The sequence below is a fragment of the Carya illinoinensis genome, chromosome 9, assembly GCF_018687715.1.
Source record: "Carya illinoinensis cultivar Pawnee chromosome 9, C.illinoinensisPawnee_v1, whole genome shotgun sequence".
Classification (NCBI taxonomy): domain Eukaryota; kingdom Viridiplantae; phylum Streptophyta; class Magnoliopsida; order Fagales; family Juglandaceae; genus Carya; species Carya illinoinensis.
Genome location: NC_056760.1, coordinates 8,730,001 through 8,742,857, shown reverse-complemented (window position 1 = coordinate 8,742,857; position 12,857 = coordinate 8,730,001). Strand labels below are relative to the sequence as shown.

General features: G+C 38.7%; 1 protein-coding gene across 1 annotated transcript; it reads right to left on the bottom strand.

Moving 5' to 3' along the window:
- Nucleotides 1–2,634: 2,634 nt before the first annotated feature.
- Nucleotides 2,635–3,354, bottom strand: LOC122276749. The gene has a single exon (XM_043086659.1). The coding sequence runs from the start codon at nt 3,352–3,354 to the stop codon at nt 2,635–2,637; it is 720 nt and encodes a 239-aa protein (XP_042942593.1).
- Nucleotides 3,355–12,857: the final 9,503 nt, after the last annotated feature.

Sequence of the window (12,857 nt, the reverse complement as noted above, 5' to 3'; positions counted from 1 at the left end):
CAATCTACAAAAAATGGGCCCAAATCGGGTTTGAAATGACTTCCTAACTGACAAACGAAATATTACCATAAATAATAAAAAAATAACTAAAACTAGTGATTCAGAGTGGAAAACAACAAAATTTGAGGTAAAAAAAAGGGCACATGGAGCTATGCTCAATGTGGACAGCGCGATTCCGACGTCCGTAGCCAAAGTTATGGCCAAAAGACTGAAACGCACTTTAAACGGCCCCAATTAGTAATATATCACAATCAATTTTCTCCTTTGCGCTGATCTGCCAACTCATGGTATCTCAGCGCCATCTAGGTGCAATCTGACAGCTCAGCATCATCTGTCTCTGATCCCTCTGCATCAGTCGCCTCGGGTTGGAAAGAACTCGTCCTCGAGTTCAGAGTAGTGTCCTCAGAATCCACAAAACAAGGACTTAGGTGCGTCACATTAAAGACATCAGAAGTCTTCAAATGACTGGGAAGACGCAACCTGTAAGCATTATCATTGATCTTCTGCACTACCTCACAAGGTCCAATCTTCCGATCCTTAAGCTTATTATACTCGCCAACAAGAAAACGATCACGAGTTAATACAGCCCAAACAAAATCACCAACATCAAAAAGTACCTGACGACGATGACTGTCAACCCGAGTCTTGTACTTGGTATTACTCTCATGAATGGTTTGTTTCACCTGCTCATGGATAACCCGAAGATGCTCTGCCATCTCATCTGCTTTCGGACTGAAACATCCTATACGTGGAATAGGGGCTAAGTCCAGCACCCTGGATGTGTTCTGACCATAGACAATCTCAAATGGGCTTAAGCCTGTGGTTCTGTTTTTTGATCTGTTGTAGGCGAATTCTGCTTGAGGCAATGCCAAATCCCACTGCTTTGGCTTAGTTCCTGCCAAACACTTCAAAAGGTTGCCCAAACTCCGGTTCACCACCTCAGTCTGGCCATCCGTCTTGGGGTGGTAGGCGCTACTAAAATTCAACTGTGTTCCCAGTTTCCCCCACAGGCTCTTCCAGAAATGACTGATGAACTTGGTATCACGATCTGAAGTGATGGATCGAGGAACACCACGTAAATGCACAATCTCCCTGAAATAAAGATGGGCAATCCAGACAGCATCCATAGTCTTCCTGCAAGCTACAAAATGGGCCATCTTGGAAAACCTGTCAATCACAACAAAGATAGAATCCAAGGCCCTTTGGGTGCGGGGTAAGCCCAATACAAAATCCATGCTCACATCAAACCGAGGAGCTTCAAGAACAGGTAAGGAAGTGTACAAGCCCTCATTGGTGAGAACTCCCTTAGACCGCTGGCACACATAACAACGGTCCACATAATGGGCCACATCACTAGTCAACTTGGGCCAAGAAAAGTTAGAAGACATAAGGGCCAATGTCTTATCTCGGCCAAAGTTTCCCTCATTATGAAGCTCAATTATAATTTGCTGCCTCAATGAACAATCTGGAATGCACAACTGTAATCTACGAAACAGATACCCATTATGCAAAATAAAATCATGACGGTGACCATCAGTTACCTCCTGAAATATCCTTCCAAAGGAAGGATCAGCTACATACATATCTGTGAAAGTCTCAAAGCCTGCAACTTTGGTACTCATGGTGGTGAGGAGTAAGGCACGATGGCTCAGGGCATCTACGATGCGGTTCAGACTCCATGCTTGGTGCCTCAGCGTAAAGGTGAACTCTTGCAAGTATGCCACCCACTTGGCATGCCGTTTACTCAGCTTGTGATAGCTTCTCACTGAAAAAAGCAACCGGACGCCCTGACTGACTCAGAACACCACCAATGCCAACACCAGATGCATCACAATTTACCTCGAACACATTGTCAAAATCAGGGAGTGTCAAAACTGGTGCCTCGGTCATCTTCTGCTTGACCAGTTGAAAACTGGCCTCTGCCTCCTTAGACCACTAGAAATCACGCCCCTTGAGGCACTCGGTGATAGGGGAAATAAGAGTGCTGAAATTTCTAATGAACCGGCAGTAGAAAGATGCCAATCTATGGAAACTTCGGATGTCGTGTAAGGTCCTTGGTTTGGGCCACTCCAAGACTACATCTATCTTTGACTGATCTGCATGAACACCATCAGTAGACACAACAAAACCAAGAAAAGTTACAGAAGTAGTGAAGAAAGAACACTTCTTCTGATTGACAAACAGGCACTCCGTTTTCAGCATATCAAAAACAGCACGGAGGTGATCGAAGTGTGAAGCCCACATCAGACTATAAATGAGCATATCATCGAAGTAAACTACAATGAATTTCCCCATAAAAGGCCGCAAGACCTGATGCATAAATCTCATGAACGTGCCGGGCGCATTGGATAGCCCAAAAGGCATGACCATCCACTCATACAACCCGTGTTGCGTCTTAAATGCCGTCTTCCACTCATCTCCAGGCATTATTCTGATCTGGTGGTATCCGCTTTTAAGGTCAATTTTTGAGAAGACCTTAGAACCGGATAGCTGATCCAACATATCATCCAGGCGGGGAATTGGAAACCGGTACTTCACTGTAATTATGTTGATCGCTCGGCTGTCAACACACATACGCCAAGAACCATCTTTCTTTGGCACTAGCAGGGCAGGGACGGCACATGGGCTCATACTCTATTGGATATAGCCCCTCTCCAACAACTCTACCACCTGTCGCTGCAACTCTTCAACCTCCTTGGGACTGAGGCGATATGCTGGTCGATTCGACAAACTTGACCCAGGAACAAGGTCAATTTGATGCTGAATATCCCTCATAGGCGGTAGTTTAGGAGGAAGATCCTCTAGCATCAAGTCAGAGAACTCTGCTAGCAGCCGCTGCACCTCTGCTAGTAAATCTGTATCCACGTCTACTGCACTATTCTCGCAAGGTAGTAAAGCATAGACCATGTCTCCATGCTTAATCTCATCTGAAAACCTGGACATGGAAAGCAGGTTGGTATTATTGGCTATCGAGGTAGGAGTGAGTCCTTCCCGCCGGGGCACCAACACAATCTTTTTTCCCTTGATGTTAAGGGAATACATATTCTTCTGTCCATCATGAATGACACTGCGGTCATACTGCCAAAGTTGACCCAACACTACATGACATGCATCCATAGACACAACATCACACCAGGCATTATCGAAATATTTTCTACCAATTGAAAAAGACACAAGGCATTGCCTATCAACTGTTACCTCACTGCCTTTATCTAGCCATGACAACTTGTATGGCTTAGGATGACGGTCCGTCTTCAATTGCAATTTTTGGACAACCTCCTCAGACACTACATTCTCACAACTGTCGCTATCGATGATCATTTTGCAGACTTTCTCTGCAACTGTGCAGGTCATGTGAAAAACATTGGTTCTCAACCAATCGTCCCCTTAATTGCCCTTGGGAGTCAGTAGACTCTTACGAATGACCAGAGTCTCATGACCATCTCCATACAGCATCAGTCTCATCATCGTAATAGACGAGCTCGCCAATCTCCTCAGTCTCGTCTACCACATTCTCCTCAATCAACCAATTTTTGTCCTTTTGATTAGCAGGCTTCCTGCAATCAGTCGCTCGATCTCCCTGTTCACCACAACGAAAACATCTGATAGTAGGGTTAGAATTACCCTGCGGTGGCTGGTGGACAGGACGGGAATCCTAAGGGCTAATCGGTCGACTGTTTTGATCGCTCCTGATCACTGGTCTCCTGTTTTGCTGTTTTTCAACAGCAAGTGCATGCTGGTAAGCCTCCGAAACATTCCATAGTGAGTGAAGGCTGAGGACATCTTGCAAGGGCTGGCGCAAACCCTCCAAATACCGCGCCACCATCTGCTCCTCCGTGTAATCATCGATTGATCTCGCGCCCTACCACAATGCATGAAGTCGCTGAAACAAGGTTTGCGTGTAGCCAAAGGGAAGGAAGTGACCCTTCATCTTCTTCTTCATCTTCTCCCAATCAGTGATCTTGGCCTTGCCCTGCCTGTCTCGTGAACGTCGCAACTGCTCCCACCACGCAGATGCTCTACCCTTGAGTTTGATGGCGATCATTTTCACTTTCACACAATCGGGGACTTCCTTATAATCAAAAATACGCTCTACTTCATTAATCCAATCACGGCGTTAGGCTTCCTCATTCGCAACCTGCCCACGACGACCACGACCACCAACCATTGAAACTGATGAAATTTCCCAAGAAGATGTTGAAGCTCTGATGCCAACAGACACCGGACAGAATAGTGATTATCTTGCAGGCTAGTTCCAGCAGATGATTCACAGGGAAGAAGATGAGAAAATCTCTCAAAACACAGAGAGAAAAATCTCTAGGGTTTAACTTAATATTATCAAATCAAGCAATAATGAAAAATCAGTCCACAAGCCGGACTGTTATAGTCAAAAATCATGTTTATCTGAATTTTGCCAAAAATAGCAAAGTCTCGAAAATCATTCCAAATTGAAATTCAAAATAAAATAAGAAATCTATAAAAAATGGGGCCCAAATCGGGTTTAAAATGACTTCCTAACTGACAAACAAAATATTACCATAAATAGTAAAAAATAACTAAAATTAGTGATTCAAAGGGGAAAACAGCAAAATTTGAGGTTGAAAAAAGGGCACATGGAGCTATGCTCAATGTGGATAGCCCGATTCTGACGCCCATAGCCAAAGTTATGGCCAAAAGACTGAAACGCACTCAAAACGGTCCCAATTAGGAACATATCAGAATCAATTCCCGCCTTTGCGCTGATCTGCCAACTCATGGTATCTCAGCGCCATCAAGGTGCAATTTGACAGCTCAGCATCATCTGTCTCGGATCCCCCTGCATCAGCTTTCGAAGTTATATAATCATCACAAACATGCTCATATGATATGAATTGATGTGCAATTCTGGAGAAGGATTTTGATTCCAAGTTGAAAATTCAGGGGAAGTCTTCCAATGTTGGGAATGTGTAGAGATCCAAGAACTTTGCTTTCAAGGCACCTCAAGAGAGTTTTACTAGTCAGGATTTTGATATGGACAAGATCCATGGCATTGCTTCCTATTCCAAGGTCTATACATTTCTTATTCTCTATTTTCATTTTTGCAAGGTAAGCTAGGTTTTTCAGTGATTTGGCTCATTTGCGCTTTTGTAAGTTTGGGCGCTAAATAGTTTGTCGGTTTTCTTTTTTCTTTTGTCGTAGGCTGGGGTTTGATGAGTTAATGATATTTGGTATTTAATGTTGTTTGTGAATGCTATATTTATGTAAGGTTTTTTAGATTTTTGGTTTTCAAGTTTTTTGGCAACATTTCTCTTATGATTATCGATGGGTCCTATGCAATGTAATATTGGGGTTTTGTTGGCATGTTTATAGCCGTTTCCGTTCACATTTTAAAAACATATAATGCTACAATAGGGTGTTTGGATTTACAACAAAGATAGTTTGGTAAATTAGGCCAGGATGTGATGGAACATCAGGTTTAATATGGATGCCTCCAGAAGTCAGGGAAAACATTGTCTTCCCCATTCTTCATACCCTGGTATTGATGCCCTGTTGTTTTCAGAAAATGGAAAATGCAACTCTCCTAGCTATTGTGTGATTATGTTAAGCTTTTATAGCATGCTGAACTTTTGTCTTCTTAGCCACAAAAAATAAGAAAAAGAAAAAGAGCAGTTATTTGAGTTGAGGAGAACGTGTTGATACTTGAGACAACATGGCCTATTGGGATTGGTAGAGCTTCTCACCTACACTTTTAGAAGCTTAGCATATGTGTGTGTGTGTGGGGAGGGGGAGATGCAAAGAGGTTTGAAGGTGCTGCAGATCTGTTTAGGAAGACATATTGCCTATTCCATGTATGCTGCAGTTCTGTTTATACCTTTTCTTCACACTGTTTTGCCTGGCCTAACAGACAACAACAATAACCATATTGAGGCCCTAAATTCATTTTATACAAGACCATTTACCATATCTCCAAAAATATTGCAACACATTCTTCGGAAAAGGAATGTATCATCCACCTTGGTGCAGAAGTAGATAAGCTTCGACAGGAACTCCATAAGAGATTCAATGTCTTGTCTCAGCCCCATCAATGAAACACCGACAAAAGCCTTAAATATTCATTTCAACCAAACTGTCCAACCTTATGTTTTTATAACTTAATGAAACTTTAGCATGACATTACTGTTGGGTTGTTGGCTAAAAAAACTGTAATTTAAATTGCCATAGTTTGCTTATTTACTGAACTTGTATGAATTTTTGATTTGTTTTAACTTGTACTGTTTCACTTGGTACTTAATGAACAGTTTATCCATCCACATATTTCTCACCACCTTAGTGAATTTGAATGAATGCCAACCGATATCAAGATTTATCCATTTGTCCATTACACAGTCTATCAATCGGTTTTGCATCCTCTTTCCATCCTATTGTTCATTGTGGAGTGACAGTACAGATTTTTTGCATATAACCTCGGCTTGGAAACAAATGAAATGCTCTCCCATCACGCGATACCAAACCTAACCGTACCGATACAGAAAACAGAAAAAAAGAAACATAATCGTACAAGTGCAACGTTTATGAGGTTATTGCTCAAACACGCTCAAACGGATTACAAGAGTATAAGTTTTAAATAGATAAATTTTATGTAAATTTTTATAAGAAAAAAAAAACTTCATCTTAAAAAAAATATTAAAAAATATTCTTTATCAATGAGACCTATTTTTTTACAAATGAATTACATGAGACTTGTCGATTTGGAGCTTATACCTACTATTACTCTAAACATATTAAGGCTTCATTTTATTATATAGATAAAATGAGATGAAAGTTAAATATAAAATTATAAAAATATTATATAAGTTTGACCGAAGATATTTTTATAAAATTAAATTTATTTTTAATCAAATTATATGATTACGTTGATTGATTGAATTTATTTATTTTTAGATTATGCAAAAATGTCATGTTCTAAAATTTTTAATGTAGATTCAAATAGCAAAAGGAAAAAAATATCATTACCCTTAGTAGAGTAATACTTTCTTGTCTTATTTTCATTCTATTATATAAAATATTATATTTTTATCATCTTTAAATTATTTTTATTTAAAAAATTTTATTTAAAAAAACCTAAGATTAAAAGTTGATGGCTAAAACCATTAAAAAACCAGAGACTTGGAATTTTCAACATCTAATTGCCCGCACTCCAAGGTGATTGATGTTACTGATAAAAACTCGATCAAGTGAGGGAGGAACTTGAAAAATAGAGAAAAAGAAGAGAATACTGAATTGTATTAATGAAAAGAAGTACATTACAAGTTTGATATGGTACTCTATTTATAGCAAAATAACAGATTTAACTAACTATATTGTATTGACTATTTTAGCATTTTCTACTTTGGATTTTAACTCCATATTATCAATATGTGATGCAATACTCCAACACCCCCCCTCAAGATGAACATGAATGTTAATAATGTTCATCTTGCGAAGAGTATGGTGAAAAGGCAATGATCCAAGTGGCTTTGTGAAAATGTCTGCCAATTGTAGCCGAGAGGGAATATAGAACAACTTGATGAGCTTTTCCTGCAGCTTCTCTTGAACTAAATGGCAATCAATTTGTATGTGTTTGGTTCTTTCACGTTGTACTGGGTTTGTGGCATTGGACATAGCAGATTTGCTGTCTGTATATAAGAGGGTTGGTTGAGAGTGGTCAATCTGTAAGTCTTGTAGTGCATGGAGTAACCACTGTATTTCACAAGTTGTAGTTGCAAGACCCCTGTACTTAGCTTCAGCAGAGGATCAACTAATAGTGGCTTGCTTTTTAGACTTCCATGAGATCAAAGAGTTTTTCAAGAACACTGCAAAACCTGTTATGCTTTTCCTAGTATCAATGTAGCCTGCCCAGTCACTGTCTGAGAAGGCTTTCAACTGAAGTTCTGAAGATGAAGAGAAGAGTAAACCCTATCCAGGTGTGGCCTTTAAGTATCTAAGTACCCTTATTGCTGCTTTGTGATGATTGACTGTCGGTTTAGCTAGAAATTGGCTCAAAACTTGGACAGAATATGCAATATCTAGTCTGGTAATTGTTAAGTATAACAATCTGCCAACCAGTTTTCTATAAGATGATGGATCTTCATATGGTTCTGAATCATCAATAGGCAGTTTGAGATTGGATTCCATAGGAAATGCTGCAAGTTTAGAACCAATGAGGCTAGTATCTTGTAGAATGTCCAGTGTATATTTTTGTTGGCAAAGAGAGATATTAGTGTGAGATCTTGCTACCTCTAGTCCAAGAAAATATTTTAATGGCCCCAAGTCTTTGATTGTAAACTGTTCATCCAGAAATTTCTTCAATAGTTCAATATCTTGTAAACTATCACTGGCTAACAATACATCATCAACATATACTATCAATGCCATAAATGATGTTGTTGACTTTTTGATGAATAATGAACAATCAGATTTACCTTGAGAGAAGCCATAGCTGATGAGAGAGTTAGACAGTTTTTCAAACCACTATCTAGAGGCCTGTTTAAGACCATAAAGACTTTTTAAAAGTTTACAAACTTTGTTGTTCTGATTTGGCAGACTAGGAGGCAAATCCATATAGACCTCTTGACCGGTGCAAAACTGCAAGTGCACAGTATCGTAGTTTTATAGTAAAGTAATAAGAAGAGTATCGTCCTTAGGGATTAGTACCTTACGTTTGCCAAATACCAAAATTATACTAAACTTGATTTTATCTAGAGGAATCACTAAAATTTTTGTAGTTGCAATCTAAACTAGATCAACTCAAAGAAAAATCTACAAAGCAAATAACACTGACGTTCGAAGATCAAATTAATGGGAAGAAAACTTCTAAGAAATCGATTTCACCTACTTCTTCACTATGCTTTTCTCATCCAGCTAATTTAATTTAAATCTCTTTTGTCTATTAGCAAATCTCTAATTCATCCAAAAGCCTCTTTCGATAGTCAATTGGAATTGATTCTTGGTTATCAATTCACACAAGAATATGCAAATTCAATAATCAAGAACGCAATAAGACCAATGATTTAATTACTACATAGGTTCATACAAGTCTTTCGATCTCTATACTTACCTATGCTGAAATATCCAAGATCTACCCTATGATTCCCTCTTTCGATAGCAAATCACAAGATTACTTATCATCTAATCAATGGCCAGTTAATTAGAAGCAATAAATTCAGAATAAATCAGATAAACAAAGAGAGAATTACATTAAATTAGCATAGACAATCAAGCATAGTTCGAAAATAGGTTACATCGTTTTCCTAGAATGAAGAAAATTTAGCTCATGCTAGAAATGGAATTCAACATAAACGAATTCACCATAATTGTTCTGAGAAGATGGGAAGAAAATAAACACTGAAAAATCCTCCTTGCAGCCTCAACTCGTCGTCAAAAGCTCAAGGGAACGATTCAACGCTTTTCTCTCGTTTGTGCTCTTGTATGATTCCAATGTACGTGCAATAATTGGAATTCCCTCTCCAAAAATAGATGATTTGAATCCCTCTAGCTATGTTTTTCTCTCCCAAGAAGTGTTCTCCAGTCAAAACTCGCGGCCCTAGAGTGAAAAATTGCTTTTATATGGTGTCACGACGGAAAACCTAAAATCTGTCAAAATACAATGTTCGCTCGAGCGGGGTGTCGAGCGCGCGTCGAGCGTTCGACTCTGCCTAATTTTGCTCGAGCGTCCTATCGAGCGCACATCGAGCGTTCGACTCTGCCTGATTTCGCTCGAGCGGCCAATGTCTCCGCTCGAGCGATCTTTGTTTTTCAGCAACCCGCTCGAGCTCCCTGTCGAGCGGCAGTCGAGCGTTTGAATCTGCCTGAATTCGCTCGAGCGGCCAAAAGCCTCCGCTCGAGCGAACTTGTAAAATCTGCAATATGAAATTTTTGCAAGTCATCAAATACCCCCAAACTTAAAACTTTGTTTGTCCTCAAACAAAAAGAAAAACAAATGATAGTTTAGGCAATATCGACTCGACCCGAAAGAGAAGTATCATCACTCACCAAGCTTTTATGAATTTAGGTTTCATCTCTAGTATCTTACTCTTTTAACATCAAAGATGGCAGGAAAATCAATAAAAAATTTTGCAATTTGTCAAGCAAGAGTTAGGCGTTTACTTCAACCTAAAGCTAAGACCTTGAGTGTGTGTGTGATATAGTCAATTTAACCTCAAACCACCTGCAAACTCAGATAAAAGTAGAATAACCAAAATCAAAAGAATTCTCTTAAAACTTAACCCCATAAGTCCAATTTTCAAAAATCCTCTCCACTAATGTAGTCAACCAAAATCAGAGATCAAAAGGTCTTTAATAAGGTTGTAATGATAGGCCACAGGGTGATGGTTAAGAAAGAACTGGATATGGAAAATTAAATCAAACAGGGAAAATACTTAGTGAAAAGAACATTAAAAGAGAAACTCACATGATTCAAATCATAGCTCTTTCTTGGCAATATGCTCATACTTGTGGCATTATTATTGTTGTAATCACTGATGTAATACCAACACTTCCCTTAACAAAATCTGAGGTAATTCACACTCCGCTTAGCGACTTCTTTTTCTTTTTCTTTCTCTTTTCTTCTTCTTCTTCTACTTTTTTTTTTTTTCAGTCACTTCCTTTCTTCTTCTTTTTCTTCTTCTTTTTTTTTTTCAATCAAAGCAAAGATAATACGGTTCATCATGAAACCAATTTTTCTCTTTTAAATCTAACTCTCCACCAAAGTATTTTCTCAAACCATCAAAGGTAGATTCATTGTTTTTCAGGCTTAGAGCTGGCATGGTTTATGTAGTTCAAAGAATAAATAAAGGCTCATGAAGGCTCAAGGGGGTTGACTATGGAAACACACCATGTAATGATGGCATGACATTTAGGACGGCTGGGAAAGCTTTTTGGTTATGCCAAAGAAATGCCTAGATCATTTCTCTGATATTTGGTCTCAACTAGGATTTCGCCTCAAGGACCCATCAACGGATTCTAGAGCAAAGCAAAATCGAACCTCCCTCTTTCAATTAATTCAACTTCTTCTCTTCATAAGCAAAATGGAATAAGAGAAAAACGACTATGTGCTCAATTGTGTTCAAGGTCAAAGATTTAAACCAAAGTACCCACAAAATTTCACTTGACATAAAAGAAATTTTTGAAAATTTTAGTCAAAACCATCTTCAATCACAAATTTCAGAGTCATAGAAAATTCAATCTTACTCCAATGCATGCTTGGTAAGAGAATCAAACAACCCATCAACAACCCAAGACTTAGAAAACAAGAGGATCAAATGATTATAGGAGTTTACACCCCCAAACTTAAACTAAAAAATGTCCTCATTGTGATGCAAAAGTAAAAAGGATTGAAGAAATAAAGGAACTTCCCTGGTTTCATGGTGAACCTTCCGAGGTTTTAAAATTTTCCAGCTCTTTATTCATGCTAAATAACCCTGCATCAAAAACCAATTTATTAAAACTAAATAAATAAAGATAGGAAAATAAATGAAAGAAAGATCTATGGGTTGCCTCCCATAAACGCTTGTTTTAAAGTCTACAGCCAGACTTTTCAATGATCATCAATTAGGATCTCCAAGAGGAATAAATGCAAAGTTCCTCTCCATTTGCTCTCCATAGTAGTGCTTCAATCTCTGACCATTAATTCTGAAAATATTCCTTGTCTTGTCCTTCAAATCTACTGCTTCAAAAGAGAAAACTTCATGAATTGTATAAGGACCCGTCCATCTTGATTTCAACTTTCTTGGAAAGAGTTTGAGTCATGAATTGAAGAGTAAAACTTGTTGTCCTGGAGCAAACTCTCGCCTGAGAATTTGTTTGTCATGCCACTTCTTCGTCTTTTCTTTATAGATCTTTGCATTTTCATATGCATCATTCCAGAACTCTTCCATCTCATTCAATTGAAGAAGTCGCTTTTCACCTGCTGCCTTCAAATCAAAATTAAACTTTTTTACAGCCCAATAAGTTCTATGCTCCAACTCTACAGGAAGATGACATGCCTTTCCAAACACTAATCGGTATGGAGACATCCCGATAGGTGTTTTAAAGGCTGTACGGTATGCCCACAAAGCATCATCAAGTTTCTTCGCCCAATCCTTTCTATTGATTTTGACCGTCTTCTCAAGGATGTTCTTGATCTCTCTATTTGAAATTTCAGCTTGACCATTAGTTTGAGGGTGGTAAGCAAGTGCTATCTTGTGCTTCACACCATATTTAGACAGAAGATTCTCAAACAACTTGTTGCAAAAGTGAGTCCCTTCATCACTAATAATAGCTCGTGGAGTGCCAAATCTTGTGAATATGTTCTTGTACAGAAATTTGAGCACTACCTTTGCATCATTTGTTATTGTAGCAATTGCTTCCACCCATTTTGACACATAGTCAACTACTAATAAGATATAAGCAAAACTAAAAGAATGAGAAAAAGGCCCCATAAAATCTATTCCCCAAACATCAAACAACTCAACTTCTAAGATACCTTTCAATGGTAACTCATGACGCCTTGAAATATTTCCCATACGTTGGCACTGGTCACAAGTTTTCACCAAAGTGTAAGTATCACGAAAAATAGAAGGCCAATAGAACCCACTTTGAAGTACCTTAGCTGCTGTATGGGTGGCTCCAAAGTGTCCTCCATATGATGATGAATGGCAATGATGGAGGATGTCTTGCATCTCTTCTTCCGGCACACATCTTCTAATGATTTGATCAGGGCATCTTTTGAACAACAAAGGCTCATCCCAAAGATAATGATTCACATCATGCAAAAATTTCTTACGTTGATGGTAAGTAAGATCAGGTGGTAGAACTTTACAAGCTAGATAATTAACAATATCAGCATACCACGGAAGCTT